The following is a 26192-nucleotide window of genomic DNA, read 5'->3' on the forward strand; positions in this document are numbered from 1 at the left end:
GTCATACACAGAAATTATTCTGCAAAATATTTTCTTACTTATAGACAAGGCCACTGGAATTATGTGATTTTGCAGCTATAGCGTGTTCCACATAATTATGGATTTGTCTCATAACCCATCATCTGCCACATAATCTGCAGATAGCAGTAAAAAAAAAATTGTTTCCAGCTCAAACGGATCAAAAGTTACTAAAAGCGCAGCAACACATGTTGCCGCGCAGTGTAAGGCCCTCCGCAAAGGATGACTGGTCACCTTACTTTTGCTCATTTCTATATTTGGGTGTCAAAGTGGTAGTAATGGGGTGCTCATAAAACATTACCATTGTAAAAATGCCAAAATAATTAGCTAATACTAACACAAAATGTGCAGCATCAGATCACATAATGTGCCTGTTCCTACCAATTAATGTAGTCAACCCTAACACATAATTTGGTCCTCCTCTGCCGCATAATTCCACTGGCCCTGATTATAGTTCAGTGTACTCTGCTCTGTAAATAGTGTTGAAAATAGAGTAGTCCTTCATTCTGTCTGCTGCTCATCACAATTCCCCTGTATATATGCTTATCACAAAGTCGATAAACAGAACAGAGACTCAAGTGCATTCTCTATAGTGCAAGTGATGAAAATAGTTTTCCTATTGATTCAGAATAAAACGTTACTCATTAGTAGTACAAAATGTATGCACAGAGCTGCACCAGATGTCAGCGCCCTCAAAATCATATGTTCACTGGGGGCCAGGTGTACAAAGCAAACGAATACCGGTTCGTGATTTGCGATACTTTCTGAATCGCAGATTACTGTATTCGGTATTCTTGGACCTTACATCCTGGGCATAGTTTACCCCCAACCTTTTGCCTTCAAGCCTCCTGTTTTTGCGGACTTCATTTTTGCTGGCTTTAGGACAGCACACTTTACCTCTGCTAACCAGTGCCAAAGTGCTTGTGCTCTCACTTTTAAACATGGTAACATTGGCTTCCACCCAATTAACACATTTATTTCCTTGTAAATCCTTTGTAAAGTGGTACTACATATACCCATGGCCTGTAAATTAAATTCTACTAGTGGGCCGGCAGCATTGATTGTGCCACCCACTTAAGTAGCCCTTTAAACATGCTTCAGGCCTGCCATTGCAACCTGTGTGTGCATTTTTAAACTGGCATTTTGACCTGACGATACACCTTTTGTCAGGCCTAAACCTTCCTTTTTAATACATGTAAGTCACCCCTAGGGTAGGCCCTAAACAGTCCTTAGGGCAGGGCGCAATGCATTTGAAAAGTTGGGCAAGTACATTTAACTTTTACATGTCCTATAGTAGAAAACTCATAATCCGTTTTTCACTACTGCAAGGCCTAACTCTCCCATAGGATAATATTAGGTAACATTTTTACCTTTAATGAATTATCACTTTCAATTGAGATCAGTTAGGAATGTCAAGTTTGGTGTCTAAAGAATTGTAATTTAAAGCTCTCTTCAATTGTACAGTTGGAGTTTAATTCTCAATTCTGAAAATGCCACTTTTAGAAAGTTGGCATTTACTTGTCCTAACTATTTGGTGCCTGCTGTCTGTTTACAGGGTCACATGACTAGATGTAACTGGCAGTTGGTTTTTGTGTATTGCTCCCAGACAGTGAAACAAAGGGCCATAGGTGTTGGCTGGATGGGCCATTTCTGAATTGATGAGGGGGAGGAGCTGTCACTTACCACACTGGCACATCACAAAGGCTCTGCCTGAGCACACTCACAAAGGGTTTGACACTAATCTATTGTGACCCCAGATAATCTGAGGGCCAGGAGAGGGTGGCAGGAAATTCCAGGTACCTCTGGGGGTGAAACCCTCCGTAGCCTTCTCCTACTTAAAAGTTGGCTCCAGGTATAAATATTAGACCCCCAGACCCAACTCTTCAGTACACATCTGGAGCTGTAAAAGAGTCAAAAGAAGGACTGCTGTGATGCCTTGCTTCAAGAAGGACTGCTACTCTGCTGCCCTACTGTCCCCCTGTCTGAGTGAGAAGGACTGGACCTGCAACTTGAACTCAGAACAACTAGAGTCACTCCTAGGACTAGTTGGCTGGCCTGCTGATCAGCGCCTCAGGGACAGAAGGCTCCACCCAACCTTGACCCAGCACATGGACTCTGACTGCTGTGAGACCTGCCATCCCAAGTGATGCCACCCCAGTCCTGTACGCTTGGATGTGGACCTGAAGGTGGTCTTCCAGCCCAGCTGTAGTCCCTGCAAAACTGATGCAGCGCTATGCATCGCATCCCAAAACTCCACATCAGAACTATGGTGCAACACATCACCTCTTAGTATTTCACTTGGAAACCTCTGTGCAATGCATACCCGACGCAGGTCTTCACACTGCAAGCCCCTCGTTGAAGGCAACCCTAGGCATGACGCAGAACTCCACATCGCAAGACGTACAACAACTTCAGAACAAGCTGGTGCGCAGCGCATCTCCGACGCATTACAAGCCCCTCGTAAAAGGTGTCCGCGACGACAATGCAGGACCTGGCATCAATCCTCCCAACTTGCCATGACAGCCACTGTGCGAAGCATCTTCCCACCAGAAGCTTGCATTGCCTCGGCAGCACTATGCATTCTCGCACAGGATCTGGTGCACGCTCCGTCGCGGTCGGCCTGAACTTTTGACTTCCCGGTCCAGTGGGACCTGAAAACCACAGTTGGCGCTTTGTGCTTATAGGCATTATTTTTACTGAAATCTTTAAGATTGCATATCTCCGATTCTACTGATTGGATTTTTGTCATTTTGGTGTCCAGTAAATGCTACTCTATTTTCTAAGTTGGTGTGGGATTTTTCTTGTGCTGTGTTTTCACTTTATTACTGTTTGTGTTCTGCATACAGACTTTACGCATCGCCTCTAATGTAAGCCTGGCTGCTTTTGTGCAAAGCTTCCAGAGGTTAGGCACAGGTTAATTTGGGGTTTGCTTGTGTTTCACCCTGGCAAAGATTGTAGTTCTTGCTTGAGTAGCATTTCACCTGCCACACCCCCAAGCAGTAACCCAATTTCTAACAGCTCTGTATCAATTCGGTACAAGTTGCATTCCCAATTTTAGGAATTGTATTTACAGATTCTGTAAATAGCAAATCGAGCCACAAATACAGAATGTTCCTTTCTGGGAGTAAGTGATAACTTGACAAATAAGAAGTAGTGTAGCACCAGGCTAAAAGAAGACTGCCAAGCATTGAGACTAGTAATTGACATTTGAATCATCATCAAACTCTGCTATCCACTCTTGGAAAGCATCAATATGTCTCGGCAGAACCTGAGAAGGAGAAGGCTTATGGAGGGAGAAAAAGAAACTTACAATTTTCTGAGAAAGAGTTAGAGATTGTTGCTTGAATATTAAGTTACCTTGAAACAACAAAAGACTAGGTGTTTAACAAAACAGGAACAATTGGTTTAATTAAACACTTCGGCCTGGAGCACAGTTACAGAAGCGGGTCTGAGGACTAACTCAAAGTAAGATCAATCTGACAGAGTCTTTAAACCGTTTCTGGATGTCATAAAGTACTTCCTATGATCCCTTTTTTTGTAAAAGTATGCAGGTCTTGTCTGTGGAGTCATAAATAAGGCCCCTGAGAACAAATGTAGGTGGGCCTCGACCTTGCGTGGACAGGGTGGGGGCCAGTGGGTAACGTGTCCAGATGTCCGGCCTGAGGGGCAAGTGATCACTGCATGTACTGTGTGTGCTGTGTCCTGATTACCTATGTGTTCCTAACTTTGTGTGTCATATGACTGTATGGGGTTTTGGGAATGCGCACACCCCTCTGGCCATTGTGTGCTTTATTGGGGCCTATATCCCTGGACCATTGTGGTGTTGCTGTGCTTATCTCAAGGATTTACCTGAGTTTCCTGTTCAGGCATTTGTCTGCCGGCTACGTGCCACCCCACCTGTGATCTGTCAATCAGTAACCTCAGGTCTAGGTCGCAGAAACTGCCTGACCACATATTTTTGAGTCGGGTTGATGGAGAGTTCATGACTGCTGAGTTTGACAATAGTGATGTGATTTTGCTCGTAATTGCAAGTGTATAATTATAATCATTAGCATCAATTTTATAAGTATTAACACTACTCCCTGTAGTTGGATTTTCAACTACATTATCTAACCCATACTTCATGACAGTCACATTATTGCAGATTTGTTGTTCTTCAGCTTTGACTATTACTATCTTCCTAGTTACTTGCATTCTACCCAATTTGAGGACTGCGTTTGTACAGCAGGAAACCCCCAATTGCAAGAAACCACAGAAAACTTTAGGAATGTGAAAACAGGCAACAATGTCGTGCACAGTCCGAACAGCCAGCGGAGGAGCCAGGAAAACCAGTTCAAGTACCATTCCTGCTCGGGGGCACCTCCCTCCTCATGCATGTCTCTTTGTAAATGATGCAACGCTTGGATGGCAAGAGTCAAAGTCCCGTTGTCTAGATCATTGCCTGAGAAAAACGTGCGGCAGGACGCTTCGATCTTGGCACACGTCCCTCCTTCCAATGCGGTCATTAAGTCCGACACATATCGATGTTGCATCACCATGAGGTGGTAGGCTCTTCGTTCTTCCTTGATTGCATTAGGGTTGAGCTTAGTGCTGATCATCATCTTGAGCATTTCCCACCTGGTTATTTGTAACCAGTGGGGGTCCGCTTTGGCCTGCACTGTGAAGATGGGTATGGACCCTCCTGCGTTTGCTTGTGTGTCAGAAAACAGTCTGAATTCTTCCGGAATGTCCCTGTACTGATCCCAACCAAAATAGCAGTTCTTTTTTCTCGAGCCTGATGCAACAGAGTCACCTTCTTCTTTAGCGGATATTGGTGCAACTCTGACAGATTTTCTCAAGGAATGACCAGAGTCATCCGGGGACGAGCTGAGTGTAGGCATACACACCCGATTGCCTGCAGGTATCCATCAGCGTGGAGGTGCCCCATTTCATATCCGGAATGCGCAGTATTGTGCCACATGTTCCATCTATTCCCAGTGGAATGGTTCCTTTACCTCTGAAACACAAATAATACAGTGTAAGTGTCCGTACAATTAGAGGTGGCCACCTTCCCTTCTAACCACTTATATCTATTCACCTCAGTATCTCAAATTTCCTGACATGGGTTATCTATGCAGTGGTACAACCCCCCCCCCCCCTTCCCCTACAAGGCTTGTTTTCCTTTGTATCATCAAGGTGGACGGCCCTAAACTGGAACTCCATGTCTGGATTCCATTAGTTATTAAAGAAGGCAGCCCTAAACCACCCTAGGACCACAGATGGAAGCGGGAGCCGATGTATTTGTGCATTGGTGTGGTGGTTTTCCTACCTTCAAAAATCTCTTCTCAGGAAAGTCTTGGAGCCAAACAGTATCCTCCCCTATGGTGCCCCTCCCGTGCATCTAGCTCAGTCTGAATGTCTTTAGAATCGGTGAAAAGGTACAATGCTGTGGGTCTCATATTGGGTCAGAATCACTACTACTCTTTGGGGTTCTACTCTGTTGGGTTGTATCTTGCCCTAATCCTACATAAGTATAGGTGGGGAAGGCATTTTGCTTTTTCGAGGGCTACCTCTTGGGAGAAGTAAAGACTGTCTGTGCCTACTGCATGTGGGATCAGCAAACAGACGTAACATGACCTGGCTGTTGTCTTGGAGCCGACCACAGTCATGTGCTGATACTATGTGTTATGTAAGAGGGCGCTGTGTAGTGTGTGTGGAATGCTAGTATTGGGTTTGGTGTAATTGTGAGTTATATGGGAGATGTCCCTAAGCAAGTAGGGTGATAGCTTCGGGGTGGACTCCATTTGACTTGTCAGTACTTTGGTGATGAATGGATGCAAAAACACCCATAGTAAACAGAGGGTACATAGAAGTGCACAATATATAACTTATTGAACTTCTTGGGCTTGAATCCAGGGGAGATGTCTTGTAGTCCTCTAGTGATTGGGGGTTATTGACTGGAAAGTTAAAAACAAAAAGTTCAAGATAAGAAGTTCACGGTGCAGTTCATGGGGGAAGGGTTACCGTGGAAGGTTTCAGCCCCACGCCAAAGAGGTGGACCCACTAATTTTTCCCTTCCACCTTGAGGGTGGTTGGTGTTGTGAAGACTACTCGGTAGGGCCCTTCAAACTTGGCTTGCTTCCACTTCCTTACAAAGATGCAAATGTAGACTTCCTGTCCAGATTGAGGTGCTTGGGATGGTAGCTTGGTGTTGGTGCACTTGGAGTTCCGCTGGTGGAGCTGCTTAGATAGGAATCTTGGTGTTATGGTTAATTCAGAGAAAAACACATGCAAGTTGTCCCCAAATGCAAAGAGCTAGCCTTGAAGCTCACTTTGGTCCTGGTTTTTGGGATAGGTGTCCCCACCAATCTACCAGTCGCGATTTGGTGTGCTCTGAGGTCGTGATCATTAATGGGCGTGTTTCTGAGCACAAACAAGGCTAGGGGCTGACAGTGAAGCCATTTCTTAATAAGGCTGGCGCAAATTTTGCTTCTTTTATTTTTCAACAGGTGTTCGAGTGTCTCAATGATGCCGTTGCTTTTGGGGTGATACACCATGGCAAGTTTATATGTTATTCCAAAAAGGGAGAAGATGTGATTTAACATGGAGTTGACAAAGTGCTTTCCGTTGTCTGACCAGATGATGTCTGGTCCTCGCATCTGGGTATTACTTCATTCGCAACTAACACCGCCGCTGCCTTGGCATCACAGTGCACACAAGGACCGGCTTCAATCCACTTAGAGTAGGGGCAGACAACTACATTCATGTATCTGTAGTTAGCACTTCGATCAGTCATGTCAACAACATCGATGTGTAATGCCCTGAAAGGCTCCGCTGGTCTTGGAATATCTGATGACACGACCTTGAGTGTAGGTTTGGGTGAGTATAATTGGCAGAGGGTGTATCTGTTTAAACACAATCATGGTTTTGGCAAGGTTGGGGATAAACCAGTTGTTTTGTAGTTCTGCTATCATGTTGTCTTTTGCTGTATGTGCTGTTAAGTGCAATTGGAACAACGCTATGTGGACTAGGTTCTGAGACATGGCGGGTTTCCCTGTGGGTGTATGTCTGTATATGAGGTCTTGTGCAGTCTGAGTGCAGCCCCTGGCCACCCATTGCTCTTTTTCGTCAGGCAATTCTGTTTCCTGCAACTCCCTCAAGTACAACCCTGCTGTTTCTATATTAGGCTTGTTTTGCAGGGGTTTAATTTCTGGTGCTTGTTGTAAAGAAAGCACACGTATCTTTGAACGTTCCATTAGCTGCCCTTTTCGCAAATTGGTCTACTAATGCCTTAACCCAGAATATGAAACCCTTGCCCCCAGTGTGGGCGGTGCACTTTACCACAGGCATGCTTTTAGGTAAGGTTAATTAATTGATTAGTAATTCTAGGGGGTTCTTGTGCACAGCTGGTGTGCTTGTGATTTCAGGAACCCTCGCCGTTTCCACCTTCCTATGCTAGTATGCTAGAGTGCACCATGGTGGTGACAGGCTGAATCTGAGTAGATTGTTACTGCTTTTCCCATGCTTTAGGTAAGGGCTTCGATTAGTGCTGTCAGCTTTGCTACCTGTGCTGAAAGGTGGGGGGAGGAGAGTAAGCTGTGTGGTGACTTGCAGTCTTTTTGAGGGTGCGTAGCTATGGGCCATCACTATTGCTGCCCCCGTGTGTCTTACTCCGATCTCTTGGTCTATCATGGAGGAACCGTAGATGAACAATGCTTTACTGTCCACGATGTGATCCTCCTCTGCCTGGCTGATCCCCTCAGGGGTGTGAGTGCCACATTCATGGATCTCCTTTTCCTCCTGAGCCTCGTTAGCTGGGAAGGTGGCTGGGTTTACTAGATGGCACCGTATTATTTTTAATGATGGCCTGGAGAGCATCAGTTCATAACATGAATTTGTTCTGTAGTCAGCGTGCTCTTTTGTATAATCGCAAACACTGAGTGTTCTGCATATAGTGTCAGCAGTGCACCCATCACAAATGGAGGTGCTTTTGTCAACGGCAAAGGTTGCTGCTAGCGCTTGTTCGAATGGGAAATTACCCTGCATGACTGAGTCCAAGAGACTAGCTGTAGTATGCAAGAGGTTTAAGCCCCAGGGGATACTTCTTAGTCAGAACCGCTGACTTGCCTCACCAGTCGCTGTGGCTAAATAACAAGTATTCCTTCCCATAGTTCATTGTTCCTAGCACACGGCAGTGTGTTATTTCTGTTTTGAGTTTGCTGAAGGCATTGTGCTTCGCAGGCATCCACACTAGCTCCTTGTGGCCAGCTTTTGCCTTTTTCATGGCCTCGATTAAGGGGGCAACGAGCGTACTGTAGTCAAAGACTCACTGCTGGATGTAGTTGCATAGTCCTCAAAACATTTGCATACTCTTTTTCGGTTTTGGTGATGGCATAGTCCTGATAGAGTCCGTGTGTTTGAGCATGATCTGCTGATCGGCTGCTGAGATCAGTTGGCCCAGGTAATTAAGCTCCTGTTGTACATACTGTATTTTCCCCTTCTCTACTTTGTACCCTCTATCAGCAAGAGCAGTCAGGGGGGTTATCGTGTCCTGATGACACAGGTCCTCAGAGGGACTGCATATCATGCTGATATCCGCATACTCTATCAGAGTGCTGTTTAATCGAAAGCCAGCGAGGTCCGTCCTCAGTATTTGATTGAAAATCCTGGGGGACTTCGATATAGCAGCTGAACCCCTCGGAAAGTGAACGCGTTCAGGTACAGACTGCTGGGGTGCAGCAGAATGCTAAAGAACGTGTTCTCATGTCTATCACTGAAAAATAGCAGGCATCTGCAGGTATGTTAGTTAATATAATGGAGGGATATGACACTACAGGAATTCCGGGACCACAATGTCACTGAGGAGGTACAGGTCTTGCACCAGGCGCCAGTTCCCTCCCTTACTCTTTTTGACCAGGAAGATCTGTATATTGCAGTGGGAGACCCCTTCGTGGAGGACCTCCTGATCAACTAGTACTTGGATGGTGCGTGCTATACCGTCATCTGCTTCTTTGGAGAGCGGGTACTGGTGCACCTGGGGTAGGATGGCCCCTTCTTGGAGTGTTATCCTTACTGGTTCAGCGGTATTGATGAACCCCACATTATAGGGTCCCCCTGCCCATAATTGTGGCAGTACTGCTGACAAGTCTTGCTCCTGTCAAGTTGTTAATACCGCCATGGGCAATGGTGCCCCATTCTGCAGTACCACCCTAACCGTGACTGAGTCAGCGAAGATGATTTCTGAGACCACTGGACATTCAACAAACAGCTGGTCATCGGTTACCTCCTGTATACTGTGACCAATCATAATAAAGATGATACATGCCCACATTGCGATAGCTTGCTCGGTGGCCAGCAGGACCTCGTATTTCGGCTGCACTTCTATGCTTTCCAAGCAAAATAGCACCTCCTGTCATGGTTCCATATCATGGTGACCCTCCCGGCAGAACACAAATTTGTGGGGCAGCTGTTGCTCCAGGGTATTTCCAATGACTGTGAGGGCAACGTTAGCGAAGGCGGTCAGGTCGGTGGGGGTCGCTCTTATCAGCCTGTCTGTGCGATGTGGGCGGATTATGGACATGAGTCTTGATGGGGGTGACTCCAGGGGTTGAGAAGGTCATTGTCCCATCTTCTGAGAAACAAATAGTCATGTTTAGTTTGCCCATTAAGTCTCTTCCTAGGAGATTAGTTGGGGATGAGGGTGATCTAGAAGCTGTCCTTTTACACGGTGGCCTCCGACATCTATCTCTAGGGGTTTTGTAAAGGGGACACTAATAACCGTGCCCAAGAACCCCTGCGTGTCCATGGAGTCTTTGGATAGGGGGAACAACCCTTTCCTTCGGACATGAATTTGTTGCTCCTGTGCCAATTAGGAAGCTGTAAGGCATGTTGTTTACCAACACTGTCACGGTGGGTTCTTCCTCAGAATGTTGGGCCACTGACAGCGCGGGGCAGGTGACAGATTGGGTGTGTGTGTCATCCATAGGGTGCAGGACTGACCCATGTTGTCCCTGCGGCTTATCTAGCTCTGGGAGCAGTGGGGGGGGGGGATTTTGGCCCTGTTCCAGCTTTGGAAGTTCTCTATTATACTTCCTCGAATCCTGCTACTACGTGCTTTATCCTTCCTGAACCTCTGTGGCGGCACCCTCATTCATGCTGCCGCCTTCAGCGCCATTGCGGCCACAGCTGTTCTGACCAGGACTACCTGCTCACAGTTCTGGTGTTTCACAGTGGCATCCTGCTTCCTATTATCTCTCTTTTCCCTTCTTTCCCTTCTTTCCTGAACTAGCCTTCTCCCACCTTATGTGGCATTGCTGCGTGTAGGGGAAATTCCAATCGGGATTACCCCTCTTATATATCTGATGTAATCCTCTGCCATAGCCATGTCCTCTGGCTCAAATGACACTCCTCTGGACTAGGACCGGTCAAATTGGTTCCCCTCCTTAGGCCAGTCTGCTAGCAAGTCGCAGAACGGGCGTTCAAACATTTCTCCTTTTATCTCTCGCTACAATCTCCTTTGGGTTAGCCTATAATTGTTATGTGCTCGGGCCCTGCAGTGCCTACCCTTGTCATTAGATCCCAGAGGACTGGAACCCCTCTCCTAATCCCCGCTAGCTACCGCTATGAATCTCCCTATTGTTCGGTGGGCTGAAAGCGACAGATGGGGGGTCGAACTTCGGGGAGCTTTCACTGGACTGGGGTGGTGCTGGGTTAGCACGGGCCTGCTGGCCTGTTAGATTCTCTTGCCTGGACCTATCAGTTCATTGTTCAGTAGGGTATCCGCTGGCTCCGTCAACTGGTGGGTTGGTGCATACTAATGCGGGCATAGCTGGAATCGGATAGAGCACCTCCATACCTGCATATGGCAGAGGAGATGCAGATGCCTTCGTTATTGCCTGTGGGATAGGATTGTCAGTCTGCGCCTCCTCGTAGATGACCCACAGGTCTAATAGTGCCTGTCTCCTGTCCTTCTTCTGTCCTGTGTATTTGGTCCATTTGTGTTTCCTCATGTGCTCGATTATGTTAGTGTCGAAGGTTCCCTCCTTTGACCAGGAAAACTCGTGTACCTTAGTGTGTGTGTGCCATTCGTGGCGATGCTTGCTAAGTCTTTTAGCCCATTTGGGGAACCTAGTTTGCATGTGTTTTAGTGGCAACTCCATAATAAGTTGGGTACTTTTTAAGGGACAGATACCCTATTTTTTCTGGTTTTAGGTAACCTTTAAGCTGTGCTCTTGCCATGGGGAAATATTATACACTGAGACTGCTGGTTCTAACTACTCACTATGAGCTCAACGCTGTTTGCAGATGCAAAAATATGAACATTTCACAAACACAAATAGCAATGCATATGAAGGGTCAAAACCTAGAAGAAAGTGCAATTGTTAAAATGTCATGATATTTGGCAGCAAATAGCAGACTTTACATTGGTATGAAATATCGATTGTGAGAAATAACAACGCCTTCATATAGCACACTGACATCGACGAAACACAATACTCAACATAAAATACAGTCGCAAAAATTCAGCAGCGCCACGGCATTAAACAACATCAAATAGACCTTGCATCAACTTCAATACTACAATAAGAAAAAAAACCTGACAGAGAAAAAATTATAACTTTGTCAAAAAATACCTTAGCCCACTCCTAGTGCATGCTATCCTGTGACCAGGGGAAGACCAGTGCGGTACACAGGACTGAGTGAGCCCGATAGTCTGTCAATATCGGCTCCAGGACAAAGAAAATTAAAACATTTTCACAGAGAAAAGGAATAAATGGAAGATTACCAGGCCTCTCATGGCCAAACACAAGCTACACCTTATCTCCCAGACCCAAATCTTTTTCCCTAACGTCCAAATAGCTTCCTTTTTCACACCCGGGGACTTAGCGTACCATCTGTGTCACGACCAGCAGTCGAAACGAACAACACCACTCACTTCTTTCAGATACCAACAGTGTTAAGAAACCGGTAGCACTTAGAAAACCCTTTATAGAAAACTTTTTTATTGTGGTGCCTGCCCTATATCACACCCAGGGCCCATGCGCACCGTCTGTGTTACGCCTAATGGTCCAAGCGGTGAGGGCTCAACCCTCGATCACACCCAGGGGACAAGCGTACCATCTGTGCTGGACTATTCACCCTTACTAGGATGCTGACTATTGAAAAAGGTGACCTCTGTGGGAACGACCCTGAGGCCGCCTTGCGACTACTCAGTTCAGACAATAGGTAACATGCCTGACTTTTGTCAGTATATAATAGGCTACAATGATTTTACCAAAGTAAATGCTATACTTTTCATACTTATTTAATAGGGATCAAGCAGGTTTTCCTGTTCCTTTTCAATTGTATTTTTTTCAAAGCAATTGGGTTCTCCCCGACAGAACCATTGTAGCTTATTATATACATACCCAGGTTCTGAGGGACACAGGGTCGCCCCATTGTTGCCATATTGATTTCTGTCAGTGGCAGGGCGCTCAGGTTACATTTTTGCACTTCTTCTTAGTTTGCCATATGCCAAATGCTGGGGACTAAGGATCAGATGTGGTCTCTTACCCTCTAGTGGCCTCTTCAGGATGGACCTCCGCCCCCGCTGATTCAGCAGAACTTCCAATCAATTGCAGCATCTGTTCACCTTCCTTGCTGCGCAGATGTGAATCTGTCCAGGGGCGGTCCCTTTCCTTTGGCTGCAGTCAGGTCCGAGGTACCAATCTCTCCTGGATGGCTTCCCAAAATGTTGCTTGAATATGAATTTACCGTGAAAAAACAAAACAAGAACTTTTGGTTTAATTAAATACTTTGTCCGGGAGCACAGTTAACAGAAGCGGGTCTGAGGACTGTCTCAAAGTACAATCAATCTGAACGAGTTTTCATACAGTTTTTGGGTGTCATAAAGTACTTCCAAAGATCCCTATTTTGGTAAAAGACTGTGGGCCTTCTCGGTGGAGTCATAAATAAGGCCCCTGATAAATTCAGGTGAGCCACGACCTTGCTTGGACACAATGGGGGCCACTGTGTAACGTGTCATATGTCCGGCATGAGGGGGCGCGAGATCGCTGTGTGTACTGTGTGTGCTGTGCTAACTTCGTGTGACATCTGACTTTATGATGTTTTGACAATGCGCGCACCCATCTGGCCATTTGTGCTTTATTGGAGCCAATGTCCCTGGACCATTGTGGTGTTCCTGTGCTTATCTGGGTGATTGACCTGAGTTTCCTATTCACGTGTTTGTTTTCCGGCTACGTGCCACCCCACTCCTGATCTATAAGTCAGTAACCTCAGGCCTAGGTCACAGAGCCTGCCTGACCACATATTTCTGAGTCGGGGTTGATGGAGAGTTCATGGCATGCGACTTTGACTATAGTGATGTGATTTTGCTTGTATATGCAAGTGTATCATTATAAACATTGGCATTGACTTTATCAATAGTAAAATATATTAGCAGAAGCGTGTGTATCCCATCAGGATGCCTTGTTTGGCAAAACGTCACTCTCTGCAAAAGAGTCACTGAAGGAAAATATGTGGCTCAATATACAGGAGTGGTTTAACTCTGTGATGGTCACAAAGAGATCAATAGACATGCTCAGGAAAAGTTGCAATGAGCTCCGATCCACAACCAAAGAGTAGTTGGCAACATGTAGAAATGATGCCTGTGCAACAAGCGGAGGCGCTCCAACTCAACCACCTCCGACACCTCTTGAGTAAATGATAGTCCTCCCTGAGGCCACAAACTGTGTCTGGCCTCAGCAATATAGACACCTCTGAGGCTCCTGCTACATTCAAAGGAGGGACTCACACTTACAGTGTTGCTATAACATATTTAGAGAAATGTTTCAATTAACATTGTAATCTTGTTAAGCTTGGTAACTCCTTATGCACTATATAATATCTTTAAAACCTCATTAGAAGGGTTAAGTTTACCCTTGTAGTGCATTGTGTGATATATAGTACTCCATTATAAACATATGAAGCACAAAGCAGACTTATCGTAAATTAAGTTAGACAAATAAAGGTATACATAACTACTATTTATTTTACAAATAATTTTTACGTTGCATTTCTAAACCGATATCCAAGCACAAACAAATCATGAGTCTGAAGTAGAGGGGCTGGAAGATTCTAAAATGTAGATGGAAGGAGGAAATGATCCGATATTCTAAAAAGACCCTCCCAGAGGCAATGTTCCACTCCAGAACATAACAGTTACACGCTGGCTGTTGAAGAACCTGAGGATGCAGGGAGTCCAAATGATTTAGAAGAAACTGCAGTGAGGTGCAGACAACTGCACAGAAGAAATCGAGTCTGACATCATAGTGTTGTCAGTCAAGTTATTCCAAGATCTGTGTCCAAACAGAATATGGGCAAGGACACACAGTTGTTTGGAGATATAGAAGCCTCAATGTTGAAGGTACAGCACCTACAACACAAACAAATAAGACTCATGAACAAAAGAATATCTGGACTAGAACGAAAAATCATTAGTAGCTTACAACGTCTATCAACAACTATAGAAGAATCTCATAAGTCCTTGGGTGAAAAAGTGCACTCTATAACAGAGGTTATGAATAAATTAGTTGGCCAGTTGCAACAGGAAAATGTAACACAAAGGCATAGACAACATAACTTTTTTCACATATGGACGTGTTGAGTCACTCCTTAAATTGCCTTGCACAGGCTACTTTACACTCTCATGCTGCCCTGTAAGTCTGCAGGTAGAAATGGGTCACTATAGTGATAATGTGGCACGCAGCTATGTGCAAGTAACTAATGCTGTAGAAGGTTTACAAACAAATATATAATATATATATATAATATATAGATATAATACCATAGGGGTTAATCACATTTAGTCACTCCCAAGCGACACTTACCCGGTTATACAGCATTCTGGGAGCTGTAATTGTGGCAGAACTGCAGAGGAGTTGTGATTATGTGACCTTAGGTCAGCGGATTTCTGCCAATGGAAGAGACTCTGGACATTTAAAGGTGTCGGTGGAGTTATTCTTTGCACACAGCGGCATCTGAAGAAGGCCGAAAGGTTGAAATGCATTATGCACAAGCTATTCTAATTAAAGATCTTCGAACGCTTCCCCCGAGTGGCCTCTACCTGTTCTGAATGGAGTGGGCTTTTATGGATATATATATCTCCACTGTGGAGGAGAAAGGGCCCAGGAGTTAGTAAACTTACAGAAACATTGCCCAAATAGAGGAAATACATTGTTGGGAATGCTTAAGGAACAGTATATTATTCAATGTTTGAATACAGCACTTAGCAATTAATAATATATAGAAGAAAATGTTTACATACCGACTATTAAACAGACTGCATTTCCCACAATGGTTTGCACAAAAGTATAAGGATGGTATTAGAAACAGATGAGAGCTACAGCCATTTGAGAAAGATGGAAGTCGAAACGAGTCATGGACCTCTGAAGACAAGCTGGAATATAGCTGTTTTCTGGAATAATTTGTTTTAATGAAACTCCTGGGAGTGTGGCACCATCTCTTTGACAAGTAGTACTATGAAGGGTGTTTGGTCTTTTCCCCTAAATGCCGCAGCAGCTGCTAGAGCGCACCACATTGAAGGACCTCTTTGCATAAACATATATATATATCATGTGAACAAGGCTTTTGACGAGCTGAAACGCGTCATGGCAACGAAGGAGTAAACTATATAATTCTGCACTTATCTGTGGTCCGTGTCCTGTTTTGTTTGGTAGATTATTCGCACTGGATTGGAAATGAAGCAATATATATATATATATATATATATATATATATATATATATATATATATATATATATATATATTCACATAAAAAAACTAAGTTTACGGGGACATTACAGTTAGGCTCAGGTTTCTCTCCTACAAAACCAATGAAATTCAGCTGTTCTAGTTAGTGAGCTAACTATAACTTGCACCCCCGCAATGCACTGCTTATGACCTCACATATTACATCACTCATGACATGGTCAGTGACATCACTGGTGACATAGCAGATGACATCATCCAGTGACTGTGAGTGTTTTTTAAAAGTTAAGGTGTGTTAAATATATATAACAAGGTGTATTGGTGGATCAGTGGGTGTAGGAGCGCCTGTTTGGATAATTCATTGGGTGCGTGACTGACTGTATAAGTGAGTGATGAGTTGTCTCAGTGAATGAATGGGTGAGTGACTGGTTGTGTGAATGTCTGTATCTGTCTGACAGTTAGTGTCTAAGTGGCTGTATGGGTGTGTGAGTGATTGGTTGTCTGAGTACCTCTATGGGTTTCTCATTGTCTTATGTGGGTGGATGGGGGGGGTGTCTGACTGCTTGGATGGATGAGTGAGTCAGTGACGGTATGGGTTAGTGATTGCATAGGTGAGTGTGGGTATATGGCTGTCACAGTGAATGAGTGCATGTGTCAGTGGAATAGGGGTGAGTAACGGGGTATGTGAAAGCAGTATAGGTGAGTGATGGGGTATGTGAGCGGCTGTATGGGTGGGTGAGTGATTGTGCAAGTGTCTGTGTGGGTGAGTGTGTGCTTGTGTCAGTGACTGTATGGGTAAGTTAGTACGTGTTAATATTTGTATGAGTAATTGAGTGAGTGTGTGTTTAACTGTATGGGTGAGTAAGTGGCTGTGTGATTTTATGGGTGGATAAGTAGGTGTGTGAGTAGCTCTATGGGTGACTGGCTCAGTGTGTGAGTGGCTGGATGGGTGTATGAGTGGATATGTCAATTGCTGTATAGATGAGTGAGTGGATGTGTGTGTTGATCTATGAATCCGTGAGTGGCCGTGTAAGTACTGGTATGAGTGTGTGAATGGGTTTGACACGCCCATTCATGGGTTTGAGAATGTTAGTGTGGAAATTGGAATGGGAGTATGAAAGGTTATATGGGGGTTTGAGTGGGTGCATCAGAGATTCTGTAGATGTCATCATTGATGTAATTTGAGATGTCATCAGTGATGTCATGAGTGATGTTACTGACCATGTCATGTGTGATGTAATATGTGCGATCATAAGCAGTGCATTGCAGGGGTGCGAGTTATAGTTGGCTCACTAACTATAACGGCAAAATTTCACTGGTTTTGTACGATTGAAACCTGAGCCTAACTATAACGTCCCTGTCACCTTTGTTTTTGTCCGTGAATTTCGAAGGGCTTTTTTTCCATTACCTCCTGGGCCGATTTTAGCCCTGGGAACCCCATCAGCTGGGACCTGGGCCACGCGGCCCCTTTACCGGGACAATTTGGGCCCTGGGGACCCCATCCCCCAGGGCCAGGCCTCTCTACTGGGTGCCCTGGTCCCACGCAGGGCACCCAGTCATTTTCGTTGGGGACTGTAGGGGGAGCCTGAAGCCCCTGCAGTTCCTGACGGCTCCCCACGTCCTGCAGGAGCAGGCATTGCTTTTGGACAGAGGGAGCTGCTACCATGCAGCTTCCTCTGTCCAAAAGCTTTTCTGCTCCCCTTCGTGCAAGTGACACCATTTTGTGCTCTTGCTTTCAGAAAGCGGAGCAGAGTTTGCTATGGCTTGGCAGGAGTACTGAAACTGAAATGTCACGGGGTGGGCACCCCGGGACATTGCTGAATGCGGCCCTAGGGGGTGGTGGTCCCCAGGGCCATGTATGGCTCCATGAGGGGGGCAACGCACCCCCCTCCCTTCTTTATATTTGCCCCGGGGAGGTGGTGGACCCCGGGGCTGCAATGGTGGGGCACACAGCCCCCTTGCATTCTTAGTACATAAAGCCCGGGGAGGTAGCGGTGATGGTGGGGCACACGGCCCCCTCGCATTCTTAGTACATAAAGCCCCGGGGAGGTGGCGGTCCCCGGGGCTGGGTCCAAGGGCCACCCCATTTATAAAAATATATGCCCCGGGGAAGTGCATTGCAGGGGTGCGAGTTATAGTTGGCTCACTAACTATAACGGCAAAATTTCACTGGTTTTGTACGATTGAAACCTGAGCCTAACTATAACGTCCCTGTCACCTTTGTTTTTGTCCGTGAATTTCGAAGGGCTTTTTTTCCATTACCTCCTGGGCCGATTTTAGCCCTGGGAACCCCATCAGCTGGGACCTGGGCCACGCGGCCCCTTTACCGGGACAATTTGGGCCCTGGGGACCCCATCCCCCAGGGCCAGGCCTCTCTACTGGGTGCCCTGGTCCCACGCAGGGCACCCAGTCATTTTCGTTGGGGACTGTAGGGGGAGCCTGAAGCCCCTGCAGTTCCTGACGGCTCCCCACGTCCTGCAGGAGCAGGCATTGCTTTTGGACAGAGGGAGCTGCTACCATGCAGCTTCCTCTGTCCAAAAGCTTTTCTGCTCCCCTTCGTGCAAGTGACACCATTTTGTGCTCTTGCTTTCAGAAAGCGGAGCAGAGTTTGCTATGGCTTGGCAGGAGTACTGAAACTGAAATGTCACGGGGTGGGCACCCCGGGACATTGCTGAATGCGGCCCTAGGGGGTGGTGGTCCCCAGGGCCATGTATGGCTCCATGAGGGGGGCAACGCACCCCCCTCCCTTCTTTATATTTGCCCCGGGGAGGTGGTGGACCCCGGGGCTGCAATGGTGGGGCACACAGCCCCCTTGCATTCTTAGTACATAAAGCCCGGGGAGGTAGCGGTGATGGTGGGGCACACGGCCCCCTCGCATTCTTAGTACATAAAGCCCCGGGGAGGTGGCGGTCCCCGGGGCTGGGTCCAAGGGCCACCCCATTTATAAAAATATATGCCCCGGGGAAGTGCCTCCCCCACATTAATTGTGGAAAAAGCACCAAGGAGGTGGTGGTATCCAGGCATAATGAGCCCCTGTGCACCCCCTCCATTAAAACACTGCCCCCGGGATCTCGCCCAACTGGAGGCTGATAGTGAACAGAGCGTGAGAGCACGCACTTTGTTTAAAGTGCATTTTTATATATCACGTGTTTGGCTTTTTGTTCTGATCTACTCACCATATTTAAAATCTTCCCTGAACTTTGTACTTTAGTGTGTCCTTTAATATGCTGATATTAAGTAACTGGCAGGATTATATTTTACAGGTGTATTCATGCATGGTTCTTAATTTGTACAAATGTAATACTGGTAATCGAATCAATTGCAGCCTAATGCACATTCCATATAAGAGGAAACAATTAAGTGGCTGTAATTGGTTGTATAAATATGTCACTCTCAATCAGAACATTCATCATTTTGCAATAAAAAAGTAATTTAGTAGTAGCTAGGTCTACCTTGGCAAGTCATTCATCAAACCTGGAGGGTGGAGCGGCAGATACCATTGGTCTCTTTGTAAATCTGAGGAAGTCCGCCTTAATCTGTGCCCCCTCTATTTCCTCTACCCTCTGTCTAAGGAGGAAGGGGGGTTAGTTTGTCTAATTTTATTTGTAATTGCTTGTTGTAAAAGCGTTTTCCAACAATTGGCTTCTTAACGCACTAGCGATGTTGGCCGGAAAAATTGAAATGGAATTGACAAGTAGTATAGAATGGAAACGAAATTGAAAAAAATAAAATAAAAACAAAAACGTCTTTAGAGATTTATTTAGATGCAAAGTTTCTGCTTCACAGTTAGATGTGGAAAGGCCGATCGTTTCACAACTTGCGGCCCAATGAAATAAAGGGCAGTAGCCACACATATACTTCCTAATCCGCAAGATTAGAAGGAGAAGCTGATTTTAAGGTCCCATAGTGGGAAATCACTCTGTCAGACAAGAGGCGTCGTATACTTGAATGGGTTTGTGTACCAAACTTAGACACTTGAACATTGCCCTTTGTTCTATCACCAGCCAGTGCGAGCTTGTATGCCATTCGGAGCAGATACACAGCAGTAAGATCCGCATAGGACTCACTGCAGCTTGGCAGGAGTGTAAATCAGGAGACCGAGATATGTAATGTTGCATTAGTCAAGCCTAGATTAGACACTCGAGGAAACTACATTTGCCTCATACTCTTTGAAAAGAAATGGCAAGATCAGTCTCAGTAAGTGAAGTACATGTAAGAAATTACTGCCAACTGATTTATTCTGCGCTTTCAAGGACAGTTCCTGATCTAGAACACCTCACACACTGGTAGTGTTGAATTGACAAGATGACCAAAGAACTACGTTCCATCCTGCTTTAACCTCAACCCACAATCAGCAGCTGAGTTTGTGACCATTTACTGGAGGAAACCTTTGTCTCATTAATTGTTGGAAGGCAAATTAAGCAATCACTCATGTATGAAACTGAAGTAGGAGCTGCTTATCCAACTAGTAGCCGTCGTAGCTGGGATGCTGTTGACCTGGTTTTGTTGGAAGGTCGCACTGTGAGAGATCCACGAAACCTGGCCTGAGATGATGACTTCTGACAACCACGCACTTCCGGGACACATTGGAGGAAGCATTTAATCTCCGAGACATAAAAAAGGCTTTGCTTGAGATATGATGAAAAGACACATGCAGCCTACTGTTTCCAAACCAGAACAATTCATACCTCAAAGTGTGCAAAATCTAAAGGCAACCAAAAGGAAAGATGAAGATCAGGATTGTAATTGTGATGGTTGAAAGGGAAATAAAAGTGCCAGCAGTCTGAGTTACTAAAACCAGCAAAACTAAAATGAAAAATGGCGCATTAATGTGCAGTGGAGGTGTGTTGCTTTCTGAAGTGCGAGAGTGAAAAGTCAAAACACGATGTATGAAAATAAAACCGCACATGAGTTGGCAGACATTTTTATTGCTGTTGCTTGCCAATCCCAAGAAAAAGGTTACAGCAAAATGTGTTTCCCATTTCCTTGCACTCAGCCACGGTCCGTGCAGATAACAGCGTTTGGACAGTGGGGCCGTGTGAGGGGGTGGATTTCAAGGGCCGATGCCGAGGGAAAATTAAATAAATAATTCATTTTCCCTCTGCATCGTCCCTCAAAATCCTCCCCAACCCCCATGCGGCCCCACTGCCCCACCGCTGTTACCTGCGGACCGTGGCTGCTTGCACTTCCCAGGAAATGTATCATTGGTTTATGACCATTCTAGCAGCTGCAAAGTACTGTCAGTCAGTAACTATATGGACAGTAGAAGTTGTCGATGAAGGACACCTCCTGCTGTGCTACTTAAATCTTTGGGCATTAGGGAGGGTCAGCATGTGGTCCAATGGAACAATGCATGTTCCTCCTGATGTCTCTTTAGCAGTGTCCCTTTAAGGGTCAGGGTTTGCCACATTACAAACGCAGAGATGGAGGAGTGCTCTAACATGCAGGCTTCATCGCTGTATTTCCATCTTGTTGGCTAATTTCGCAAAAGGAATCATGCGTCATAAATATTGAAAAGGCAAGATTTCTTTCAACCAAGAGCAAAAAACAAATAACTGCAGTGTGGCCTGGCATACAGTAGATCTGGCCCTGTGTCCGTTTCTCCTCACCGATTGATGAAGAGCCTGGGGCCTAAATGGTGGAAAACCCATTTCCGCTGTTGAGTTTGACTGACCTCCATCCTGTGTTGACTGGGGCCATCATTGTACATTCAGGAAGTCAGTTGCAAGGAAAATGATTTCGGCACGGTTTCAGTGCCTTCCTGCCTTGATAGTGAGGAAGACTACATGGCAACTTGCTGGACAGAAAATTGGTGAACCTACTTATCAGGGTGGGCCAATCTTCTCTTGCCCCTCAGTTAGTGCTCATGGCTTAGGGGCAGTAGGCTGATGAAACTAGTCTGATCGCTTTCAGGATGCTTTTGCCAGTCTCTCTGGCATGAGGGACGAAGTTTCAACTGGCTGGCCAATAGAGGGAAAACCAGAAGGAGTGAGGGTGCCTGCAACATTCTGCCTTACAGAGGATTAGCTTCATTGGATGCAGGCATTCGGGATATACTTTCCAAATCCTGTCCACGCCACAAAGAATAGCTATCTGAGGGGCATTGTTGTAATGCTGCCAGTAATAACTTGGCTCCTGTTTACTGACTGCAGCGCTTGTTGTGAGCTTGGGGCCAGGCCCCAGTGTGATCAGGTGTCGGATTCTCCCTAGACCCAGCTGATCCCTCAATCCAGAAGTTGATGTGCAGGCCTTGACACCCAGCATCGCCGAGAGATGGTGAACAGTGACTTCTGGGTCATGCTTGTGCTCCTGTGGAAGTGAGGACTTCTGCTCAGTTCTTCCATGATGCATACCTAATAAGTGACATTAGGACTATCAACCAGGGATCACAAAGTTGTCACTACCCTGCCTCATTGCACCCTCATGTTAGAATTGTTAAATTGGTCATAGCCTATTTGATGCAAGTGTGGGAGTGTCTCTAACTGATGAATGGGGGTGACAGCCTGATCCCAGAGATTGCCTAGTTATGCCGCTTCAGTTCACCTGCAGCAGCTGGGATCTGTACTGAATCGGGCATCGTCATATCTATGAACTGAAGTGTGCAGACTGTGTTCTTGTCTGTGTGCCGCAATGGATAGGGGCTGCCATAGGCAGGCTGCAAAATCTGCAGACCCAGACGTACAGAACCCACTTGAAGATGCGCATCTGCTGGCAGCACTAAGTATTGAGGCAGATGTGAGAACACTGCTCCTCAATATGAAGATGTCTGACAACCCTTGATGAGAAAATAGACTTGATGATGCTTTCTTTGGACCACATGAAAGAATGCTTGTAGAAGCAAAGCACGTGCATTTTTATGCCAGAGCCGTCCATATGCAACATAGTGGATGATGCTGCAGTAAAGAAAAGTACTTGGTGATAGAGAGTGTTTGGGCCTAACTAAAGTGAATGAAGAAGACCTGGAGGTGCAATTGTGCTGCTTTAACATTTGTGTTGTAAGAAATACTGAATCTGCAAATACTGGTAAGTTAACTATTTATTGAGTCTCTCCTGCTTTATCTTTTTGATGGATCCACTTTATTTTTGATCCTTGTGGTGGAATGGGAGTGCCACTCCCTCGCACTCAACTAACACTTGAAATTAAGGTTCCCCCTGGCTTAAAGATAATGACTGGCGATTGTTTATTTCTTTACTCCTCCTCTTTGAACACTGCATGCATTGTAAATGAGGCCTGTGTATGACTGATCATAGTAATGATGGCTGGTGCTGTTCTGGGGCTGGTAGGATCAGTTCCTCTTCTGAAGTGAGGCTCAGTACACCCCAATACAGTAGTTGGGCTCCTTGAGCAGAAACCTTCTAACTTAAATTAAATATTGTATGTGGCTGCAAGTCATTGCAGCAGAGACCGGAATAGAGGTTGTTGTAATAATCTAGCCATCAGTTCACCACAACTCCCACCATTAAGGCTTCCTTAGTTTGTAAAGGTAGAGGCCACATAGCCCTTAACGTAGCTAGTGATGGTAACAGCTTCCAACTACTACTCAAATCTCTGCATAAAGAGAGGTATGATAGTAATGAGTCTATAATTGTCCAAAACAGAGATGTCTAATTAAAGTTCTCTTTACAACTGTAATCAATCAATAAATCATACTTTTGGAGCGTGGCTTATCACCCGTGAGGTATCCAGGCACTGGTTTGCTAGGCTTGGTTGAAAATCCAGGTCTTGAGTCTCTTCCTGAAGTCAGTCAGCGAGGACGATGTTCAGAGGAGGAGAGGGAGGGTGCTCCCGTACTTGGCGGCGAGGTGGGAGAATGAGCAGCCTCCGCTATGGCTACGGCGGATGCACAGTGTCTGTGTGATGGTGAGAGAGACGGAGCAAAGGTTTCCGGATGGTTGGTGAAAGTAGTTCATGTGTGCTGCTCCTTGGCCGTGGGGGGTTTTGTCTCTGTGTGTTAGTAGCTTGAATTGACATCTTTTCTGGACAGGAAGCCAGTGGAGGCTTCTCAGGTGTTGGATGATGAGGGTCCGTTTGGCAAGTTGAGAAAGAGCCTGGTTCAGCTTTCTTTTAACAATTTTGAAACACAGCTATCTCAAAAATATAACTTCACAAGATGGCTGATTGCAGATGCAATGTCAAGTGCAAGCTACTTGAGGAGCCAGTCCGCTGGCGTCGCTTCTGTGCCGGAACCCTATTACGACTATGTCTGCCTTGCACATGAATCTTTTAAAATGCTCCTTTTATGGTGGTAGAAAACACCCAGCATGTCAGAAACGTTTTTTATCTGGCTGCTAAGTGGTGACTCATTTCCAGGGTCCACATTCATAACAGCCCTTCTGCCTAGTCATAATGGCATGGTGGACCTGCCGCCATGAGGAACCTTTTAAGAAGACCAACACCTACTGCTCCATCAGTCATCTCTAGTTATGGCAACCCATCCACCATAATCTCGCCAACATGAACAATTGCCCTTAGTATGGCGTGCCATTTGAGAAATCTAGCTATCTGACTTACTGACTCTGTGCATGGACAATCTTGTTGCAATAGAAATAATCATTATGTTTTATTTTCAGAAGGGTTACAGTCATCTATATCTCTAGTTATCACTCAAGAGGCCAACTAGCAAACCTTATTGTTGATAATCATTTTGCCCAAAGGTGGTAGGGTGTGTAAAATACAAGCGAGGGTTCAACTGCAGCGAGCCAGAATGCACATGCTAGTCTATATGTAGACTTACAGACCCTAGTGGCTTCAAGGCATTTCCGAAAGGTGACATCCCTTACTCTTCTGGGCCCCTTTCTGAGGAAGTCTATTGTTATACCTCTGTGGTACGAAAAGCAGTGGCAGCACATGAATTACCCATTTCCGCTGCTGAACCTAAGTCTACGACCCTATACGAAATCCAGCAATCGTCCCTGGCAGTTTCTGAACCCATATTCCCATTCATAGAGACACTTTAGGAGACAATTCTGGCTGCATTGAAGAAGCTTTTTTTAGGCCCAGCAGTCCACAGACATATCGCCCAGTGTTGGAACAGTGTTCCAAACTTCTTGTCCTCTCACCCCTCACTAGAGCGTCTAGTGGTGTAAACGTCATCTTCCAGACTCCACCCAAACACCTTTCCGTTGCACTCTGTATTCACCAGTTGCAGTCTCCCTATCGCACAATGCACAGTGCATTACAGTAGAAGAGCCAGTGTAAACGCTAGACATTCTATTCAATTTTAGTGACACTCGCTTAACACAGAATGTGTGGATGCTAGGTATTAATTATATTTTGAAGTGTTTCAGAACACCAAACTAGTAGCACATTTCATGCTTTCTCCAGAAGATCATTTCTGCACTTGGTAGTAATAATGTAGCATGCATTACCACCAGGTATTAGTAGAGTACCAGCACAATTCTAAACGTATACCCGAGGTTTGAGCTAAAGGACTGGAACCAAGGAACGGGGAAGTATGCAGCCATTTCAGTTTTCTCTTACTCTCACTTTTTTCTTTTTGCTCATTTTTTTGTAAAGTATGGCGACCATGGCAATGCAATGATGTCTGTTTTGTGATTTGTATTTTGGTGCCCGTGCTTGAGAATTTTTACAATATCTATTACTTCTTCTTATCTTGTAGATTTTGCTGCGTGAAGGATGCAAAAAAATCCTTGTGTCCGATTCTCTTTCATTGCTGAAGAAAATGCACCGGACTCAAATGAAAGGCGTAAGGGTGGATGGTACGTTGTATAGAAAAAAAATGATAGCGCTATGGCATCTAAAACTCACTGATTGTACTGAGGAACATCACGGGTATTTTTGCAATTTGAAAATAAATACCTTTTTCGAGCTGCTTCCGGACCCGCTCATTGCCTTTGCCGGCTCCACCAACAGCTGGCACCGAAGACAGACTAGTTGACCACTGCATATTAAAGATGAGCAATTTTGTTGCCTAATGTGTGGACAGAGCCAGTGAAAAAATGGTCTGTTTTGTCATCTCTCATGTCACTTTTCAGTCCTTTGCTCGGCGCCTCCGTATGTGAAAGTATGGTGACAAAATATTTGTTTTTATAATTAGCACTGCAAAGAAAACTGAAAATGTTTTACAAAATGTATTTTTTTAGCGACAGTTGCCTGGTTGTATTATTTCAATGATCAGATTTCTTTATCTGTTTTTTTGTTTTTAAAGTTCAAATCAGGTATTGGTACTGAGCAGGCAACAATTATTGGCTTTTTCACAACTGAAAAAAGAAATTAGGCATGTCTTGGAAGGTGGTCCTATTTTTTACATGTAATTCTCCCCTAAGCAAATGCGCGACTTCATACATGAAAAATAAATAGTCCAGGATGGGCTAATTTGGTTGTTAGTAAAACAGTTTGCTTTCAGTTTGATAAGATTGCAATTGTAAAGTCAATCTGTACAACTGCATCCCAGATTTTAGTTGTTGTTGTACTAATTTCAACATT

The 26192-nt window shown here is 45.3% G+C and overlaps 1 protein-coding gene across 1 annotated transcript in view; it reads left to right on the forward strand.

Annotated features, from left to right (window-relative positions):
• Nucleotides 1–26192, forward strand: part of VPS41 (VPS41 subunit of HOPS complex) — an 828363-nt gene that overhangs the window by 710055 nt on the left and 92116 nt on the right. Inside the window, exon 26 of the mRNA XM_085607440.1 lies at nt 25366–25465. Coding sequence (XP_085463566.1) covers nt 25366–25465 — 100 coding nt within the window. The remainder of the gene's footprint in view (nt 1–25365; nt 25466–26192) is intronic.

This window comes from Triturus cristatus, chromosome 5_2 (genome assembly GCF_964204655.1).
Source record: "Triturus cristatus chromosome 5_2, aTriCri1.1, whole genome shotgun sequence".
In the NCBI taxonomy this organism is placed as follows: Eukaryota; Metazoa; Chordata; class Amphibia; order Caudata; family Salamandridae; genus Triturus; species Triturus cristatus.